We start from the raw sequence: 23,040 nt of genomic DNA, 5'->3' as shown, positions 1-23,040 counted from the left end.
ATGTTCGAGGCAAAATTACCTAAGACCCATCTTCTTTCTCAGAAAGTTTTAATAATATTCAAATAATTTATTTTGTGAGTGAAGTAGTTATATTTGCTATGACGGCTAATGTATTGGTTTATTGTTGCTGTTCCATCCTTTTTTTGTGTATCCCATGTATGTAGATTTATGAAAAAAAGAAAGAGAATGAAGGAAAGAGAGAGAGAGAGAGAGAGAGCACAGGGCATGCAATGGCTTTTAAAACAAATATTCGATCCTTATTCCTATTATCATTATATAAGAAGTGATTAATAATAGTAATATAAATAAATTCAAGTATCATTAAAAACAGAAGAACCTACTTATGTACATAATATGTACGTATAACGACGGAAAGTCCTAAAGAACATTCGTTACTCCGACAACTTTTGTTATACCTACATATTTTTTTTTTGCTATCCTTTAAACCCTCTTCTATGTAGTAGGTAGTACTTGATACATTTAATTATCATATACATATATACAAGGGTGCTCCGAAAAGTGTCCGACCTAACAAAGATACAAGACATTTTTTCCTCTATAACTCAATTACTCCGAGTTGGATTGATTTAGAATCATCAAATTGTATCACAAGAAGCCTTTATATGTTTGGTTCTATTTAAATGTTAGACTGTTATAAACAAATATTTAATGACAGCTCTATACTCAATTTTGTATATTGTCACACAAACACTCACATCAACATACTCAAACAACTGTTATACAACAACTATGCCTCCAAAATGGCTAAAACTTTGGTAGGTAAGAGTCAATAGATGCTAAATAGATGTGACAATCTTTTATTTAGGAGTGAGGTCATCTTCACGTTGAGGGAACTGTTCAGACCGCTTTTGTATATACATACATATATTTGCACAAGTTGCAATCTAAATCATTTTTGATGCGGATAATTCTATAACTGATTGTCCCTTCAAGTGTTGATGCATTAATGATGTAAATATGGACTATTTTTATGAATTACTTATTGTTAATTAAGTACCATAGAATATTTATATAAAGGATTTGATGAGACTGATAGAATTTTGACATCATATAAAGTATCGATTAAAGGGATTTAAAATTTTTTAATAACAACGTATTAAATGCATATTTATACATTATTAACTTTAGCGAAATATCAAAGTCTGTTACTTTTAATATTTCTAGAATAATAGGCCTAAACCTATGATGAGCTTCAAAAATTTCTGAACAGTATTGAGTAGTTTATTATAACAATAATCATAATTCGTCTAATGCTGAAGGATTAACTTAAATAATAAACCAATTAGGGGATGTAAGGCTGTTTTTTATCATTCATTTAATAGTAGTTTCAAAGTACTAAACTTTAAGGAGAATGAGGATTTTATTATTTCTAGGTTTATCATTATAAATCTTGGCTTCCAGATACAATATGCATCATAAAACACATTCATCAAATTTGACTGTATTATGCGGCATATTATTCAGTTTAAAAGTCCTTAGCTATATATCTCGTCAATATATAATCATATACTTAATTATAATCGATCAAAATGAGCTGATAATATCAATCGGATAATGTGATTAATTTCTACTTATAAAATTGTAACATGTACAATCTGATAGTACAAGTTACAACTTGTACACAACCTATTAATTATGTGCATTGCCTAGGCAGTAAAAAAGAATCAATACATGTTCAACAAATGGTATTAATTCATTCATTATGCATGTAGAAAATATTATATTAGCCCCTAATTAAAACTTTGAAAAATGAACTCCAACATAACTTTTTACAATTCTAAAAATGTACCATGGAAACTATACTTATACATATGTCTATGTTTGAGGAATTATACTCAATGCCAGAATGGCATTGAGTTTTTAAGTACAAATAGGTGTAAGTGAATAAATATTTGTTTATTAAATATTCCACTTGTAATGTATTTTATTACACGAATAAGACAAATTACCTAGCATTTTTAGGAGTGTTGTCTAGTTAGTTTGTTTTTATACACCTATACATGTTGCTTAACTAACTATTTAAACAGGTATGAAGAGTTAACTACATATATTTCTATTAAAAATGTTGGAATTGCTGGTTGTATATTTTACTCTACTTTTAAGTTGAAGAGGGGGTGGGGGCATCCCGAATAAAAACAGTGCTTTAATTTCAATAAAAATGCTGCTTTTATATGCTTTTCTTTAAGACAAAAAATGTGTATGTGTACATACTTAGATATGTAGTAGACCTATAAACATTCGAATGTTGATCACTTTCATATAGGTAAATAACGTTTGGTTGATGTTTTAAAAGTAATTTAATGAAATTACTTTGCTAATAGTAAAATGTGGTAAAAAAACTACTAAAATATAAATAAGCTTACAATTTCATTCCATAGACAAGAAAATAGTATGTTAAATTAGAATAAACTTGTAATAATGAAGAAATAGTTTAATTAAAAAAGATCAAAAATTTTAACAAAAGTAAGTATAGTTTGTCTTTCTACTTGGATTCAGTTTGATAGAGAATAATCAGACAAAACTGCCAAATCCAGGGTCGTCTGCATAATTATATATATGCATATATTTGGTGATAACATAAAAGCAAGCTGGGATACTTTCTCTCAATATTGCAACAGTATGATAAAAGTGTCTGTTTTATGATTAGTTTAATTTATATTGATTCAAAAAAGTGACAAAGTCCTTAGGAGCCGCGGTTTTTAAGGTTATTGGAACTTGATAAAAATCGTTTATTTGGTAACACTAATTATAAAAGACGTGGATTTTTTTTTTAAAGAAGAGTGTATAATTATTCATTTTGCAAGAATAAAAAAAAAAGAAGTAAGGGATTAGATGGTTAGGAAAAAACCTCACCAACTGAAATGGAGTATATTGATACTATCAAAATTCAATTTTAAGTTAAAATACTGCACAATCAAATTGACTGAATATGTATATTATATATTAATATAAAAATTTCAACAAATACCATTCATATTAATAACTTCTTGGACAGTTTTTCACTGGTTTAATATTGTATTTGGCTCTTTAAAAATTCCTCTTTGGATTTTCAATGATGTAAAAACTTCTAGCATACATATTTTTTTCACAAAACAATTGTAAAATTAAATTTTTAGAGAAAAAAAATGTATCACTTTAATTTTTTTCAAAAATCCACAGCTGCTCTTCAATTTTATGGTAAAAACTTCAAATTCCATATTATTTCATAGAAAATTAATTTTTTTTGAAAAAAATAGAAAAAGTAAATATTTTGGGATTTTTTTGAAAAATCCGTCCACGGACCCCCCTGAAATAAAAGACAATGTACCAAAGTTGGAAGTTTTTTTGATAAAGATAACTGCAAAAATTATTACACTTTGATCGTTGGTGATGTCAATGAAAACGTTTTATACGTAAACGAAATGCTTGCTAGAAGTTTATTTACTTATTAATAGTTTAATGAACTTTAAATCAGAAAAATGGGATTACTTTTAAATACATACTTTACCTATTTCTAAATTTAATCCTAATGTTCAATTTACAGTGTACGGCAAAATTAAAAGTTTATCCGACACATATCATTTTAATTTTTAGTGTTTATATATGATAAAATATTTCTCCGAAAGACATTGATATTATGCAAATTGCTTTTATCTGGGTCTACTTATTTGGATAATTACTAAGGGCACATGCAAAAATCAATAGATATAAGACATAATATAGAAAGAAGTGTAATATTAATATTGAAAAAATAAATAAATAAAATGAGCATTTTGGTAGAATATTAATCTTATTTTATCTTAATAGTTTATTACTCTTATTTTACATCGATATAAATATATACCTGTAACCAAAAAAAAAACAACTTTGAATACAACAAGCTTTGACCACAAAATTTCTTGACGTATATTTAATTAAATAGAAAAGCATTGCAAAAAAAGTATAACATTGCATTAAACTTTAATAAATATTCTTTATATATCTACTATTTATAAATTCTTTATAGATTTTTTTAAATTCTTATCAAATGATTATTTTAAAAATTTGCATGAAACTTTTTTCTGGTGTAGAAATTAAACATTCTTTTGATCTTAAAAGCAATTAGGATCATAATGTTTTGCACTGGTAAGAAAGTTTGACAAAAAATGTTGTACTTTTCTTCTTTTTTTTTTGGTTCATGGAAAAAATGCCAATGGAGTCGAAAAGTAATGAGTAGAACAAAGAAATAAAAGCGGGAAAAGACGATTGGAAATTTTTTATTAGAAATAATAATATTTAACAAGAATGTTTTCCAAAAGTCTTTTGTTAGGAAGAAAAGAGTATGAGAGAGGCATACCTGCAAAAAAATGTCTTTTTTTTTGCAGTTATACCCCCTCAAATGATTCAATTGGCATGATTTTCATTTGTATTTCTTTGGTGGGTGTTTTTTTTTTTTTTTTTTTTTTTTTCATATAAAGATCCCTTACTGATGATGAATATGCGAAGTTGGGGTGTTTGATGCGGATGCGAGGCCTCCTGCTCCCGCTAGCGGAGCTCCGCTACCCGATGCAGATCGTGTCGGTGGAGCCCCACCGGAAGGTTCATACTTCCGTGGACCTCCGCGGGAAAGATGACGCCGCTTTAAGAATTCCGCATCATCCACCATCCAAAACGAACCGAAATCGTCTTCGTAACGGACAAAACACTTATGCAAAGACAAGTTCGTTCGTATAGCGTTCTTTAAATTGTTTTGTGAATTAATTGGATTTTTTTGAAACATTTGGTGGTGTACAAAAAAAAAAAATAATAATAATAAAGTTTGAAAGAGATTTTTAATGTTTATTAAGATAATAAGATATTAAGAGAGATAGAGAAATGAAGAAGGAAATGATGTAATTTATTTAATAAGTAAATAATTAGAGGAATACAAAACCCGAATGATTCCGAAAATTTATATATATTTTTGGTTGGTGTATGATGTAATAATAGAATAAAGAAGAGAGTAAAAAAAAAACGAAAAATATATTGAATAATGAATATTAAAGTTTGTTAATAGATTAAGAAGAAGGAAATAAAAGTATATACAGAGTGATGTTTGGCATTCAAATCTTCATAGGATATCTAGGAAACAATATAAGGAATTAAATTTTTGCACCAATAACAGTCACTTGAAGATTTGAAGCCAGGTATGTAATTGCAATAAAAATAAAACTCCTGAAAAACGCTGTAAAGAAAGGAATGAATAATGAATTAGTGATGATGAGTGTGCGCTGTAGGTGAAACCCCCCGGCTGAGGTCTCTGAACAGACTGAAAGAAGTGATTCAAATCAACATAATAAAAAAGTAACACACAAATGAGACGCAAAATATGGAATCAATCAATGTGAGTGATAGAGTGAAAGAAGGCTAAAAAATGGATTAATAAAGGGTCTCTCTTGGGAGGAATCTCAGAGAGGGTGAAGACGGAACAACGTACCCGCCAGTGGAAGCCGCAGCTCCACGTTGTGGCCGTCTTCGATGATATTCCACTTCATCGACTGTCCAAACCGCACCTTTGACGTTCTCTACTCTCATGAAACATTTATGAAGAGACAAATTATGTCGAACAGCGTTCTAGGTGGAAAAATAACAAAAAAAAACAAATTCAATCATTTTTCTTATCTACATACTTCTTATGAATGTAAAATAAATGGGTAGAGAGCATTGCTCCGCTAAAAAAATAAAAGAGGCCTCCCTTAAAAACAAAACAAAAAATATAATACATACAACATGGTTTGTGTAAACAAGGCACACTGCAGAAGAGAGCTTTCTCTCTTAACCAATAAACAACAACAGAAATTTACCCTCCCGCCCCCCCATCGCTTTCTTTCTTTTCGCCTTCAAATTATATATCTGTATATTTGTTTGACAATTTTTGGCTTTAAGGCTTTCTCTTTCTTTATATGTACTTCTCAGTTGCAATAATTAAACCATTATTAAAGAGAAAAACAATAATTAATTAAGCTCTCTGGTGCATATATTTATATATGTATATTCTACAGTGTGCAAAAGTAAATCGTACCGCCACAATTAGAGCTCCAGTAAGCTATTTTTACTTTGAATCGATATTTGATTAATCACAAGGAATGGTATTAAAATGAATTCCTTAGATACGATGTACATATTGTTGATTACAAAATGTCAAGAGACAACACCAAACAAGGCAAGAAATTGCAAATATACTCCACAGCCAACAATCTGTATTAGAAGTAGCAGATATTGTACATTGCTCTGTTGAGCTTGTTTGTACGGTCAGGAGGCTGTGGTAACAGTGGTGAGTGCCTCTCCAGGAAGGCAGTAAGTGACAACAAGATTGTCACTGAAGACTTATTAGCCAGTGTGGCTCAGGGTGGGGACAAATGTGTACCAGGAGGGATGTAATAGGCTGTGAAGACCTGATTGGATACCAACTAACCCAAAGGGGATTACTGTTGGCAACAGTAGTCTACATCTGGCCATAACAACTCAAGCTAGGTGCAAGGAAAACCTCACATATTACTGGCAATCAAAGTTGTGGCCCTCGACTGTTCTCGACTGGACTATAGAATATGGGGCTTTGTTGAGAACAATGTCAGCAAAGTCCCCCATATCGATACTTATTTCTTTGAAGGCTGCTGTCTCATAGCTACGTCATGAAGGTGGCAATAGGCTTCAGGGCCAGACTTAAGGCCATAATGGCCGTAGTAGGAGGGATTTTTGCGAAATAATTGTTGGTATTATCGGGTATAATTATAATTAAAAAATAGTTCTTACGTTGATTTACGTCTTAGTATCAAAAACGGTACGATTAGCTTATGCAGACTGTATATATAAAGATGATGAAATAAAGAAGGTTGCGTGATTAAGTCAAAACTTCCGAAATATTTCCCCCCGCATTTATGTAGTTATATCCTATTCTACTTAATAATTTTCTTAACTTGTAAGAGGTAAGGGAAAATAAATAATAGTTATGAAATACCTTCCAGGTCGTTGAAACTTGATTGAAGTGTGCAAAAGTGTTTTGAAACCAATTGTAAATCTCACACAGAGAGAGTCGATTATGGGGTGACTCAATAATGGCCTGGAATTTATATGATATGAAACATTAAAATCGAGACAAATATACAATATGAGAGATACGTTTAAGATGAATAATGATGTTTTACTCTTTATGAACAAAGAAATTAGGTAGAAGTGGACATTCACACCCACTTTTGCATACTTCAAACAACTCTGGAAAGGTAAGGAAATGAAAGTTTAGAGGAAGAAGATGAAGAAGTTGTGGAGCTCAGCCTCCTCCTGATTGACCTCCTCGCTTCTTAAAGGTAATGTATGCATGTATTTACAATGTAACAATATTTAAATGTACCTTCCAACTAGCAGTGTTTCTTCTGAAGTATGCAAAAGTGGTAGTAAACCAATTATAAATCTCATGTAGGGTTAATTGGCGATCGGCTGCTTCCATAATCGCCTGAAATTATCCCAAAAAGGGTCAAATATCAAAAAATATACAAGCCTAAGTAGTGTAAATGAGGAGGGAACAAAAATAAATAAATATATAGATGAACCATGACTCAATTATTAATTGCTTTGCCATGCATAAGAGATTCATTGACGTACAACATGTTATTTGATTTACTTGTTTGATGGGGTAATTATAAATGGCTCAATAAAGAGTTTCAGAAAAGGAGAATGGATTAGTTTTGTGTTTCGGATTATTTGAAGAAAAAAAAAAAAAAAGAGGAGATAATGGGGTCTTACCTGTCGTATTAGGGAGGCATACGTAAAAGGTGGTCTCACATCTTGGCTTCTGTAAAAATCCCGATTTCTATAAATCTCTTGTGCAATATCCAAACCAGCTCGATCCAACATGTAGGGCATATCTGAAAAAAGGAATCGTATTAATGGGCTATTTTGAGGTTAAGATCCAAGGGGCACTTACTCATGGGAATGGGGGCTTTGTCAGATATTCGTCGTCGAATGGGGCCGCTGATACTATTGGCGGTCATTGAGGTGACAGCGGATGTAGGGAGAGAAGGACTCCTCGCTGCAACAGATAGTGCAGAAAGTGGATTGGGATGACTCACACCGTCACGAAGGCTTAGGGAAGGATAGGGTCCACTGGGGAAGGCAGCGGAGAGGGAATTAGGATTATTGTTACTACTGGAGGAAGAAGAGGATTTAGTATTTGAGGATTTTGGAGGAGTCTTGGATTGGTTTTCTCGCTCTGGAGTGGAGCGAGACTCGTTGTGCCCACCTCCAGAAGAAATGACTAGACTCCCATTGTTAAGAGCAGCTGCAGATGAGGGAGGGGGACCTGACTTTGAGGACAAAGAATTCACACTACCACTTATATTACTAACGCAATTGTTGTGTCCATTATTAACACTATTGTTGACACCATGATTATGACTCTTCAGGTCCACCTCTTTTGATAAATGGAGATGTGCCATCATGGCTTGAAGCCTTTCTCGCTCCTTTTGGAGTTGGAGCTCTAATTGGGAAACAATCTGCATTTGAACACGGGCTTGTGCAGTGCTTTTGTCGTCCAGGATATGATCTGAGGAAATGTGCTTGAGAAATGTACTCAAGTCTTCACACTGAGTATCACAGCCAGTCCACCGACATGTACCATGAGAAAAAAGAGGATGCTGTTGTGAGACAGCGCGAGGATCAAGTAGAGGTGGAAGGAGTCCTAAAGGAGGGGGAGGCGGACAACTCCCAAAATCATCCTTTGGCTCACTGCACTTTAACAAGCTCTTACTTGAGGGTGGAGGAGGCTTTGGACTTGGAGATTTGATCTGTTCCCCATTCTCTTTCCAGCTATTGACGCGATCAATGATATTGAACTCTTCTTTTCGAATTTGTTGTTGAAAGTTTGGAAGCTGAAAGGCAGATGGAGTAAGCTGAAGGACTGTGTTAGCAGCAAGAGGAAGTGAGTCACTTACCGTGATTAGGCGTTGTTGAATGAGCTGTAGCTGGGAAATCAACTGTTGCTGTTGTATTTGTAGCTGCTGAAGAGCAGCAGCTTGGCCTGGATTAGGTCGACCGAATCCACCTTTATCTCCATTGCCTCCTCCAGTCTGCATGAGATGCGTCTGTTGTAGAATGTTAATTTGTAGCTGCTCTTGAAGCTGCTGTAGAAATGCTTCCAACTGTTTTCGCCCAGCATCTTGCTTCAAATACATATTAGAAAAGAGGACTTAGAGGAATGGACATTGTATGAACAGGAAGGACCTACCTGTTGCTGTTGATGCTGAGCCACAAATTGTTGAAGTTGTGCCGGACTGAATCCCCCGAGTTGATTTTGTAGGAGCTGCTGCATTTGCTGCAGTCCCGGAGGAAAGAGTGGAGGATGAGGTGGAGGTACGAACTGAGAGTACGAGACGGGGACTGGAGGATGTGCATTGGGTGAGGATGAAGAAGATGTGGTCGTTGGAGGAAGAGAGGATGGAGAAGAGTCACGATCTCCATTAGCATGTGTTTCTTCAATATCCGAATCACCACCACACCCGCTCCCATTCCGAGAAGAAGAACTTGTTGTCTTCAGTGCCTTGAGTAGGGAATTGCTCTAAGAAGAATAGAAGAAAAGATACTTTGTTAGTAGGTATATTTGTATATGTAATAATAAGTACACAATTGAGAAGAGGAGATATTGGATCCAATCGAAAATATGTAAATTACATTTGTAGAACGAGTATTTATTCCCCCTTTCCTCATATATGTATATATATAAGTACATATAAATAAATAAAATTATATTTTGTGAAATGAAATTTGAATATCCACATATTATTATAAAATAAAATGCTTTGTCATTGTTTTGAAATTACATCTTGCTACTGTTTTTGTTGTTTTTGTTGTTGATGATGATGATAGTACATATTACTTTTCATATTATTCATCTTAGTCATCATTGGCACTCTTGATGATTCAAAATAGACTCACAATTAGGGATATTATGCATGTACATAGATCCTCATAGTATTAAAAAATTTCCCATTTGCATTTCTGTATTACATATTAGTGTTGTGTCTCAATTGATTTGAACATTAAATGCCTCAATGTGAAGTTTCAATAAAAAACTAGAATTTACTTGATATATCATTGAGATAGTTTGATATTTATCATAAAATCTCATCAAATGTTATGAATTTCGCGGCATTTCTTTCCCTAAGTGAACAATGATAATATCCAATGAGACTCTTCTCATATCTGAGCAGACCGATTAGATGTGTCTCACGGTTTTGTAACGAAATGCATGATATCATAATAAAAAAGGATACCCAGCTCGAATATGGATTTTCAATGCGGGAGAGTAGGAAAAATTATATGAATCTCAAATTTAGAGATATAATTTTTGAGAATAATTATTTTTTGTTTTAAAAGGGTTTTTTTTTCGTAAAAATTGACATTTAACATTTTTAATTAGAGAATTTAAAGTTTGAAAATTTAAAAAAAGATTTGAAATTAAATTAAATTTTTCAAATTTTTTTATTGATGATATATTTTTGCAAAAAATTTAATATTTCAAGTTTTTTGTGAATTACTGTTGATTTTTTAATTTTTTTCCCCCAAAAAATTTTATTTATTGAGAAAAGACATAAATTTATGATTTTTTTTTCAAAAAATTTATATTTTGGAATATTTTTTTCACGGAAATTTAAAAGATCAATTCTTCCCCCCTCCAGAAAAAAATAAATATATGTATACATACATCACTGACTAAAATAATGATCATTGCTCGCAGATAAGGGTCGAATTTTTAAAGTATGGAAGAAAAATTAATTAAACATCTACTTTTTTTTAAATTATCCTTAGCGCAACTTAGACAATATTCCCATTCCTAGTCTTCACTCTTTCTCATTTTCTATTTTTACTCTCCTAATTTATCGACTAAATTCGATCTATTACAACTCGACTTTATTCAGCACACAACACTACATATTACAAATGTGCTACTTTATAAATATATAAATGAAAAACTTTTTTGGGAAATTCATTTCAAGGTGGTATTAACAAATTTATTCTTTTTTTTATTTAAAAAATAAAAAATAAAACTTTTCTTTCCAATTTATCATAACAATTTTCACTTCACACATGAATTGTAGCAGACGGATTTTTAAATAAATAATAATAAAAAAAAATACACATCCTATATATATGAATACAATTTGTATTTATTTATAACGAATAAAATTGGCAGAATTTGTTATAGTTTAAAATATATATATCTGTAAAGGAGGGTTGACGAATGTAGACAGGGAAAAAGTTTGATTTTATGATATATATTATAAGGATAATATCCGTGGATTGACCCCCGTTCCCCCCTCCTCGTCTATCCCCCTACATTTATAATTTCTTTAAAAACTCATAAATTGACATATTATACATATTTTAAATGTATTTTTAACATACATAAATATGAGAAAAAATGGCGTTTGAACGATAATTTTATGGCTGATTGCCTTTTTTTTTTTCATGGAAGGATTTCTCTGAGATATACAGACATAAATAATAACAAAAATAATCATAATTATACTATGTACTCGTGATGCTATAGAACCATATGTATAATTTAACATAAATTCAACTTGTTTTTTGAATAATTTAACAACAACTCAGGACCTATGTATACGTAAAGAGATATGGTTTATTTATCGTTATTATGATAAGATGATAGGTTCGTTACCCCATCCTTTTAAGGGGAAACGTAAAATAAAATACCACTCTCTCTTTATTCACTATATTAAAATAGCTTTTTATCCAATAACCAAAGAGGACTCTACAACATCTTGTAACATAAGCTTTTTAAGGAACAAGGACTTCAATATAAATAAATATAGAGTCTCTCAACCCTTGTTGTTGACTTAAGTTCTTATTATTATATTGTCCCTTTGAGAGCGATTAGCAATATGTTAGCAAACAATGATGTCATCATCATCTTTAGACCCCTTCTTCACGTTTGTTATTACTATTATTATCTTCTAATGACACATCAATTATTAAATGATTATTACAAAAATATGTCACAATGTTTTTTTTAATATTTTTTGATAAATATTTACTGTTATCATATGGAACAAGTTAAGCATAGACTGGAGAAGTACTCACAGGGTATTCATTAAATATATACACAGAGTGTGGACACAAAACTTGCTGTGGTATGTGATTTTTATGAAATCAAGAAAATATATCTCCAAACCAATTTATGATCTGTTTCATTTATTTATTTAATCATTATTTGATTTGTTCTCCTTCACACGTAATAACAGCTTCAACCCACTCACGAAAAAAATGTTTCTTCTTTAAGAATCCCTGAATTGCAAAGTCCTGGGGATGGAGCTCTGGGCTGGAGGAGGGCCATTTGGAGGCATGCTAGAAGTCAGTTATATTGTTGTTGAATAAGTATTGGTTCTTCTTGGTTGTATGGACGGATGTTCTCCTTTATGGACTTCTTGATGTTGTAGGGAAGGTACTCATTAAATATATATGGGTATATAATAGGTGAAATTACATGTAGATGGCCTAATTAAATGTTTTCTTGTTAATATTCAATGCATGGGCAATGGAATATTATGGTTCAACTCCACGATTACCATTATATTATCGACATTTTTGACGTCCATATTACCAGAACGGAATTGTTGGAATCACTGCTTGCTGTCTCATTCAATAGTATATTGGGTTCATAAACAGCACAATTGTTTGGGGACTTCCTCTACCTTTTCACCTGAATATTTCACCTTTTCTACTGAAGAATGTATCTATTTTTTAACTTCCATTTTGAAAACGCAGTGACACGCTACTCGCTTCACCAAAAACAAGAGTCTCAATGAAGTTTTTCTAAGTATACGGTTAGTTTTCATGCAAATTATTAATTGTGAGACATCGCTCACTAAAGACATCTAGCGAAAAAAACGCTCAGAACCTTTTACTTAGCCTAATATATATTTTATATATATTAAAGACATTAGACACAACCAACCAACCATTCACGAACCATATGGTTTGTGGTTCCTTAGGTAATACAATAAAGTACTACTCACATATGTAATTGAGGTATAATCCAAATTGGTGAGACTATTTGTATATTTACAAACATAGAACCAATACATTTTACATGATAGTTGCAACAACCCTAACACCACAAGGAAGGGAGAATAGTCTCCAACACGCCCAACACGAAATAAATATAAAAATTCGGTAAAAAGTATATTCTGTATACAGAATAATGATAATAATTTATTATTGTAGAATAGCAGAGTAATAATAAAACAATATGTAATCTATACAATCAATAAGAGAAGGAGAGTCCATTGCGGTTATTCCTCTTGTTATTGTTTTTTTATTCCGCCCCAAAAAAGTATAAATTGAATTTCTAACCATGATTATGATGTACATATTTTGTCATGTTAATTTTTTCTCCTTTCCGAGTTTTTATTTCATTTATGTATTTTTTTCTCCATTTGATAAAGATATCACGACTATACATACACATATATTTATTATATAGTTTGAAACCATTTAAAGAATATATATAACAAAAAAGGATTTATGGTTATTATAAAAGCTAACTAATGATGGCACAACGACGTGTGTCCCTCAATGGTACATATTATATTATGTACGTACACTAGGGAGGGTCAAAGGAGGATTGGGAAGATTGATAAATTAGTGTTGAAATGAACTATTTAACGACTTTTCAATTCATATTATATATATAAAATTGTATTGCGTTTATGCGTTTTTCATTCTTTTATTCATTCTGACTCCATGGTCCAATTAAAGAGGGGAAGATATGGAGAGGGGGGTTCATACTAACCTTGCGAGAAAGGACTTCTAAGAACCATATTTTTGTTAAAGCAAATTGTGTACTTATATGCATTAAAACATATTTTAATGATATCACGTCCCCTTAAGAAATCGTAATTCGTACATGAATATGTACGATTGCAAAAAGTTATAAAATAAAAAACTTTATGCAAAGAAACGTGGATGTTTATGCCTTTGTTTTTGAGATTTTTTCCTCTTGCAGTGAGTGAATCATTTTCTTCATGAAATTCATCCAACCCGCTCAGAAAGTTTTCCTTTTCCAGCATTTTAAACAATCAGTGTTCATAAATTATATACATAACATTGTATTTACTTTAATAACAATATCAAGAAACGGAGAAAAAAAAATCATAATGATAATTGGAGTTACAGAAGAAGAAAAGAAAATAATCAAGTTTCTTGTAATTATTGTTTCACATTACGACTCATAAAATATAATTATCATTTATTCATATGTAGATTTGAAAGACAAATAAACAATTATCATCAAAGTTATGAGTGACTCTAAAAAATAGAAAGTTCTTAATGAATGAAGTCATTTTCATTATTCTCAACCTAACAAATGGACAATGACGATCCCTATAATCATGGATCAAAAAAAAATATATGTATTCTAATCTGCAGGACGTCTCCAGGGAGAAGGCTAGAGAGACAATTTTTTTTTTGTTAACAGCCGTGAATTTTTCAAATTATTCTACAAAAAATGTAATATATACAACGATATTTTCGATTTTTTTTTCCAAAAAATTAAATTTTTAGTAAATAGCTGTCAATTTTATAAAAAAAATTTGCAAAAAATTTAATATTTGTAATTTTGTTATAAAAAAAGTTTAATATTCGAAATGTTTTTTTTTTAAATTTTTGGTGAACAACTGTGAACTTTTGAATTTTTTTTTTTTAAACATGAAATATTTAAAATCTTTTTTTTTTAAACTTTTGTATATAACTGTATATTTTTTGGAAAAAATTTAATTTTTAGTAAATAGCTGTGAATTTAAAAAAAAAAATTCCAAAAATTTAATATTTGTAATTTTTTTTAAAAAAGGTTTAATAATTGAAATGTTTTTTTTTTGAAATTTTTGGTCAACAATTGTGAATTTTTGATTTTTTTTTTTAAACATGAAATATTTGAGATTTTTTTTTTAAACTTTTGTATATAAGTGTATATTTTTTGAATTTTTTTGGGAAAAAATTTAATTTTTATTAAATAGCTGTCAATTTTATAAAAAAATTTCCAAAAAATTAAATATTTGTAATTTTAAAAAAAAAAATTTAATATTTGAAATGTTTATTTTGAAATTTTTGGTGAAGAATTGTGAATTTTTGATTTTTTTTTTTAAAACAGTAAATATTTGAAATTTTTTTATAAGCTTGTGTGTATAACTGTATTTTTTTTTTTTTTTTTTTTTTTTTTTTTTTAAATTTAAATATGTAATCTAATTTTTAATTTTTTTTAAAATTCAATTTTTATGAATAGATATGGGTTTTTGATTATTTTTTCAAAAAAATTTAGTTTTTTTAATTTTTTTAATGAGAATTGCTACTCCCCCCTCCCCCCTCTTTCCAAAATATATATATATATATATATAATCCTGCAAACGTCCCTGATCTATTTATAAAAAAAGAATCAAAATCAATTTGAGAATCTCTTAAAAACTGACCATAATTTTAGGGATTAAAAAGTACATTAATTGAAAAAGAGTAAATCTGGTGTGAGAGATTATGTTTTGAACTGCCAAAAAGATATAAAATATCTTTAATAGGTGTGGGATTAAAGAGGAAAAAAGTATTATTGAACTAAACAATCACTGGATAAAGGGGTTTCATATGACGTCAGTGGTAAACCATTTACAAAAGTGATGCCCCAGCAAGCAAGTTTTTATAAGAATAAAAACTCCATTTTTTAAGAAATTCTTCTACTATTATCGTGTATTTGAATTTCAATATAGGGTTGAGATATAAAAGGCTTCAACTTTTGGTGTCTATCAGAAATTAAGGATATGTTTGTTCCTATTACATTTTAACTGTTATATTTGTTCAGAATATGATATTTTTCTTTATTCCTCCGTCTTTTCTTCCCCCTAATTGATCTAAAATAAAATTAATTGTAAAAAATATCCATTTTCTGCACGCATTACTTGATTGTATTTAAATATCAGTGTGTTTCATTGGCATCTAGAAGTTCTCGATGCATTTGCGTCGTTGTTTTTTTTTAAATTATTTAATAAATATATTAATTTAGACAATAAAGATGGCCTCACGTCGGTTTATGATGCATATATGTCTTCAATGAAAACGTTCTAAATATATCAATGTTTCCTACCTTTTAACTAATTTATTTTTTATGTATTCATTTGGAAATGAGTCATCACATGGGTTTGATACTACAACTGTATGTATTTATGTAATGTACAAATTAGGATTTTTGCATAAGTTGCAATTAAAAAATTAAATGAAGAATTGTTTCTGATTAGTATACAAGTATACAATAGGTTGGGGAAAAAGTAATTTCGTATTTATTACTTCAATGCTTTATAAAAAGTGTTACAATCGTGCAATTGAACCCACGTATAATTTTATAGTTCCCTTCTCGTTGAAGCCCCTTGTCCCTATTGGCAAAAAAACTAGGACAACCAATTTCACAAGCAGCTATTAAGACCAAATTTGTACAGCAAGTACATTAGTTGTAGATAGGAGCAGGGGTTAGTCACTTGGTCCCAGTTTCGGACTGTAGGTTGGATGATTAAGAACTTCCTATCCGAGATCTCGGAGCTTCTGGAAGGTCATCAAAGATGAGCATGGCCAAGCATTGTCTTGATATTGTCTCCTATTCACTAATACTGCACCTTATATTCGTTCGCCAACTTGGAAACGGTGGATTTGTTCACAGACGAGGGCAGAAATAAGGTGGAAAAAATCGACTGAACCACTGTTGTGCAACACCATTTCAGATAGTAAAAATGTAAAAAACAGGAAATTTCTTTCTGTGAGACCTACATTCTTGACGTAAAATAATTTACAACTAAACTGGCCATGGGCAACACTACACAAAGCGTTTTTAGTATACCCTTACAACATTTTATCGTTTGATCCGATGTGACCAATAATGAACAAGATATACTTAGTTAAAAAAAAAAGGGTGGGAAATACGAAATTACTTTTTCCCCAACCCAGTATAATGCAATGATTGAAATTCTGATAGAGGGTTGATTTGAGTATGTAATTTTTCTGATAAAAATTATACATTGCAATGCCGTGAGCTCAGAGCAAATGTTCAAAAAGTCACCTTTTGCAAAAAAAAATGAGATATTCAATATTTGTACAAAAACGTTTTAAATATTGTCTTGATTTTAACATCTTTAATCTTCGAAATCCCAGACTAATTTCATTACTTTTTAGCAAATTTCCTTTGCATTTTGTACAGACATACACGTTGTGTAAAAAAGTTTTAAATTGTAAACTAAGGAGATTGTACTAGTAGATTTTTTTTTATAAAATGCGGTAAAACATTTTAAATTAAACATTTATATTTGGTGGATCCCTCCGAAATTCAATGATTAAAGTTATGTCATAATTTCAAAGTTACAATATTAGTCGAGCTGGTAATGTCGGAACTGCAAATTGTTAAAACGTTAGAGCTTACTGATGCAATTTACCAAAAGTCCATGATCTCATCTTTCATACAAATAATTAACAATACTATTTCATCATATAAAAGTGATATCCTCAATGGGTAATGTGGCATAAACAAACTAAAAATATATATTATCCCCAAGTTGATGATTAGGTATGTAGTTTGGGGCCACAACATTAATGAATTAAACAGAGTATTCCTTTTTAATTTATGTATTTTATGCCCTAAATGCAATATTGGATTTATATATTAGAATTAGAATTCTTTGTTGTATTATCCCCCAGATGTTATCATTATTCTTTTACTCGTGAGGTTATAACCACTAAATTTTAAGTAAGTACTCATGAAAAACCAAAAGTAATATAAATGATTTTTGAAGGAGTTATTTTATATTTTATCAAAGCAAAATCCCGGGTAATACTGTTTCTATCTTAATTTACAAAATAGTATAATGATTCAGGGAGTTGGTCTCTAACAACTCCAGGAAATCCCGGGTAATACCGTTTCTATCTTAATTTACAAAATTGTATAATGATTCAGGGAGTTGCTCGAGACCAAAGCCAAAAAACCAGCGGTCCCATTTCAAATATATTTTACATCCACTCATTTTCAAAGTCATTTAGAGTCATTGTTTGACAGACGAATGTGTGGTTCTTAGAAAGGGTTGCAAATAGACGGTGAATCGAAAATCGTATTGTCAAGATGATTGTTGGATAATTACGGAACGCATATTTAAAATCTACCGAAAGATGGCTTAGGTATAGAGTCTTTTCTGGGACAAGGCTTCTCCTGAGGAGGTAGTCTGTTCTTTGTGAGAATGTCCCAAAATACAAGGAACTATTTAGTCTATTATAGTTGACCTTAGGACACTTAATTACTATGCCGAGAAAGAATACTTTTTGGCATTACGTCTTGGGAAAAATTTAAATGAAAATTGATGCTACAATTAAAAAGATATGGCGAATTATTTGGACAAAGAGATGGATTTTAGACTAAATAGCTTGTTCAATTTTAGATATTTAAAAACATTCGAAATGGTTGGGTTTTGACGGAATTATTTGAAATATAATGAGGAGAGGATTTAAGTGTCATGGACTTATATTTTTGGGACTTTTTGACGATGTTATTGTTGTTTATAATAAGAATGAATAAAAAATATAAATGTGGTCGTTTATGTCATTAAATATAAATTACTCCGGAATTGTGTTATTTGGCTGAAAGATATCGCACCTCAGGATCATTTTGATAACAGTACACAACCTTTATGCCGCATTAAATTTATTAGACGTACAAGTTTCAATTTGCACACAGCAAGCATTTATAATTAATCAAAAAAGACAATTCCTTTAAAGTACAAATTCCATCGAAAAGAATGATAAATGCATCAATCTTAATTAATTAATAAGTATATATATATAATATAGAGGGAATTTGAATTAGACCACACAAATTCTTCAGAATCCATCCACCCCTTTCGTTTTTATTAAAACAGAAAGAAAAGAGGAAAAAAATATATGTTTATTCACTCATCAATTGAGTAGAACAAAAGCACACACCCTCCCACACACGTCATAGACAAAAGACCACAGAAATAATAAGAACCGTAATGAAATAGGAAATATTTTTTCTATTTTTTCTGTCTTTTACCTCCTTATCATTGAGAATATAAATAGATTGAACAAAACTTTTTGTCATTAACGTACTAAAAAATCACGTTTTAAAGATATACATTCATAATAATGTTATGTATTTGGTTGTAGAGTACGTACAATGAAGATATTACTTTTTATTTTTCGTCAAATGTACTACTTACTTATGTAAAACATAACATTGTGGTTTCTAAAGTCTACATATATGTACTGCTACACATTTTAAATCTTTTTATTAAGATTTTGTGTATATACTCATCATGATAAGTGAAGGAAACATTTCTATTTCTTTTTTTAATATTTTTAAATATATCTACCAACAAAAGTTATATCTCTAGTTAAATATCTCATAATTTTTTTTTGAAGTTATTTCTGAAGAAAAAAACTTTGCTTGTAAATACAAGTATTCTGCGGGGTTATGTACGTATTGTACATAGATTGGTAGTGGGATGATCTATACTGAGAACATTCCTGTGATGAAGGAACTACTTTGTTAACATTTATTTTGGTCTCTTTTTTTTTCAGTCTAGGTTTTTGTAGTTGAATATGTTTTTGACTAGCTTGAAAACTGAAATTTTCTTGACTTTCATTCATTCTAATGCTGAGGATATATAGTAATGAAAATCGCGTGTATTTTGGGGGCATTTTAAATAAAAGAAACCGAAAATCTACCCTTACAATTTGAAGAATGTTTTGTAGGAGAGTAGCTTAGCTATCATGACGTTTTATTAGATCAGCTGTGACGAAGGAAAAGACGTAATTTAAGAAGACGTTGTCTAGAATTACTCCGTTTCCGATCCTCGACTCCACTCTGACTACAACAAGGACTTACAATTATAACTCTGGAACGAAAGGTCCAAGATACTCTCCGTCTTTAATGAACATAATCAAATATTCAATCAGGTCGTAGGAAAAAAAAATTATTCTTTAGTTTGCCAACGTAAAAAAAAAGAAGAGTGGAAAAAGGCACCTGATTTTTATCACTATGGATAGAACTGTTGCAACAAGGGTGAACTTTCTACCAACTATCAAGTATCTGAGTCGGAATAATTAGGAGATTACTCGGAATTTTTGATTATTTTTGTAATTACTTTTAATAAAGAATATAGACATAAAGTCCTTTTAAATTTAACATAGACCATTTTAACGGAAATGGATTTAAATTATTATCGACACAGTTTTGGGAAAAAGGATCCACTAAGGTTTAAAAAAAAAAAGATAATAGATTAAAAATGAACCAAATTATTAATCACAAAGTGTTCATTATTATATTTGGGATTTATCAGAGTTGGAAAATTGAAATAAAATATTTCAAAATATAGAAAAATTCCTGGAACAGTCCACGTTGAGAAAAGAATCATACAGAGTAATAATTTTTTAAGATCCAATTCAGACATTAACGCTTTTTTTTATTTAGATGCTTTAATTTTACAAAATCCGGACCCAAAATTACATATTCAGCAAACTTTAAATGTCATAAAAGCTTACCAATGTCTAGGTCTTTAAGTTAATTTTGAAAAGCATAATTTAACTCCTTCAAGGATCTACGAACATTGAACGTATGTTTGGGATCTTTCGCTAATGAGAGTCTCACTTCTTGTATTAATTCCATAGGCACCAAGACATCAGTGCCAAAATTTTAAATAATTTTTGGGTCTATTGGAAAGTTGGAAAGTGAATATATTTGGGATTAAAGGCTATGTACAAAGTACATAGGGAGTAGTTTTTGGGTTTTAGTAAGAAAATCTTGGACCAGAATCAGATTGTTCTAATTTTTAGTGCAAAAAAGTAAAAGAAGGTTAATCTAAACTAGTCAAAAAAAAGAACAATTCTGTCTGGATTGGTCTCTAAAATCATCTATATTTACTTTTAGCTCTGAGTTTGAATTTATCAACCCCCAATCATTTAAAATATGACTATTTAAAGTCTTGTATTTATAGTTAAGAAAATGAAAATTTTGTGGGTTATTGATCTTCTTTACGTTTCGTTTAATCGCTTTCTGAGCGATTAAAAGGTTTTATGCGTAGTATATGATTATTTTAATATCCATGTGGTGTTTTTCAATAAATTTTGCCTATATGAAAATCTGATTTTTTATACATAAATCTATGTAATGGTTTTTTGATATTTTTAGGTTATTTGATCATCAAATCAACATTGGTGATAAAGGTAGAAAATCAAGGTCCCAAATAAAGCTGATCTCTGGAAACAACCCAAAAAGTAACAGCATTCAAGGAGTCAATAAAGAGGATAAAGATTCAAAAATAACTTTATTACACACTGACTATATTAAAAAAAAGTAACATATATCGAATATGTTAAATTTGGTTCTTATTTGAAGTAAATGAAAACCCTTAAGAAGTACTGATGCCTAAAAGTGTCTATACAAACGGGTTTTTTCCATTAGAACAATTTTTTTCACATTTGTACCTTAATAATAATAAAAAGATTGGGAACCACTGGAAAATACACAAACAATTTGTCATGAACAATAAAACTACATTAATAAATTACTTTGTGCTTAATGCAGGTAGATAAGCATGTAGTTTAATGGAGTACAATTAAAGACAGTTCTAAGAGAATTTGCATATCAAGTCAAGAAATCTTTCTTTGTATAATTAATAACAACAACACGAAGAAACAAAAAAATACAAAACAATGATAATATTAATAGTTAAGAGGTAAATTCTTAGCATTTTAATGTTAAAACATTACGTTCATTATTTCAAGGTAAGACGTTCCCTTTACGTAGGAGCAGTAAAGGGAACGTAGATATATTCAGAAAGGAAATGAAATTCTCTGATATGAATCTTCCAAAATGCAAAAATTGTTATTTTTATGTTATCATTATGTTGGTATTATTATATTTTTATTTAGTCGGTTTGAAATAGGGATTGAAGCTCTTTGAAAAGCGTGCTCTTCACATATACCTATGATGTAGGTATAGATATTATGGCCACGCCATATTTGCAAATGATAGGTATTTGTGGTTTTGTTAAGTAGTCATAACGTATCATGACGTGTTACTTTCAAACTTTGCTAACTCGGTATGTTAGAGGCTATACGATTTGCTAACTTATATTTATTTTGTTTCATACCGATCAAAAACTTAAGTACTCTCTATTTTTTTAAACAAGCATTCACTCGGTTGAGAGCCAAATTGTCGTAGCATAAAAATTAAGCTATGAAAACTATATTCTTTCGTTATGAATAATGGTTTTGTCAGTTTTTACAGCAAAATGAATCTGAGAAATTCATTTCAAGGGGGGAGTCTCTCCCATTTTAAGTATTAAGCCTCTTAAAAAAAATGAAAATTTTATATCATTTAACTTTTACAATTCAGCCCATGCAGTATGGTTCCCTATTAATATAGGTATTTCACGTATTAATTATTCATATATTTAAAAAATATTTTTATTCATAATATTTTAAAAATATTTTTATTCTAAAAATTTCTTCATTTTAAAGTATTTTGTGATCACTAGAAGAGAATGGGTTCACATTAAATATTAGACTTTTTGGAATAGTACGCATGTTTTTCATTTTAAGTTACGACAATTTGGTCTGCAACCCTCCGTTGAGTCTAACTATATGCTAAATCAGTAGTTCTTAATAAAATGTGTGTCTTATTTTGTCTTAATTATGATATAAAAAGTCCTTCACACAATTTTTTTAATTGCCTTGTATTAACCCTTACTGTTATAATTGGTGTCTGAGTTATTCACCAATTCTGGGGTTAATTATCAAGGTTCCAAAGCGTGTTTCTCTGTGCAAATACTATCATATGTATGTAACAATTACTAAGGGATAAATAAATTTTTTATTGTCAAAATATCTATTTAATGTTGGCGTGACCGCATGGAAAAATTGCGTTAGAATTTGAAGAAAAGGATTTACATTTTTAGAACCAAAAATATGTATTTA

General features: G+C 30.3%; 1 protein-coding gene across 1 annotated transcript in view; it reads right to left on the bottom strand.

The window, feature by feature from the left end:
• The window catches only part of LOC121127896 (uncharacterized), a 46,062-nt gene that overhangs the window by 3,169 nt on the left and 19,853 nt on the right, over positions 1 to 23,040 (bottom strand). The window contains exons 4-9 of the mRNA XM_040723467.2: positions 9,239 to 9,568; positions 8,946 to 9,173; positions 7,940 to 8,882; positions 7,759 to 7,880; positions 7,367 to 7,468; positions 5,456 to 5,592 (exon numbers count right to left, since the gene is read on the bottom strand). Coding sequence (XP_040579401.1) covers positions 5,456 to 5,592; positions 7,367 to 7,468; positions 7,759 to 7,880; positions 7,940 to 8,882; positions 8,946 to 9,173; positions 9,239 to 9,568 — 1,862 coding nt within the window. The remainder of the gene's footprint in view (positions 1 to 5,455; positions 5,593 to 7,366; positions 7,469 to 7,758; positions 7,881 to 7,939; positions 8,883 to 8,945; positions 9,174 to 9,238; positions 9,569 to 23,040) is intronic.

The sequence above is a fragment of the Lepeophtheirus salmonis genome, chromosome 13 (genome assembly GCF_016086655.4).
Source record: "Lepeophtheirus salmonis chromosome 13, UVic_Lsal_1.4, whole genome shotgun sequence".
Taxonomy (NCBI): Eukaryota; Metazoa; Arthropoda; class Copepoda; order Siphonostomatoida; family Caligidae; genus Lepeophtheirus; species Lepeophtheirus salmonis.
The sequence above is the reverse complement of the archived record's forward strand: the minus strand, read 5'-3'. Positions and strand labels throughout refer to the sequence as shown.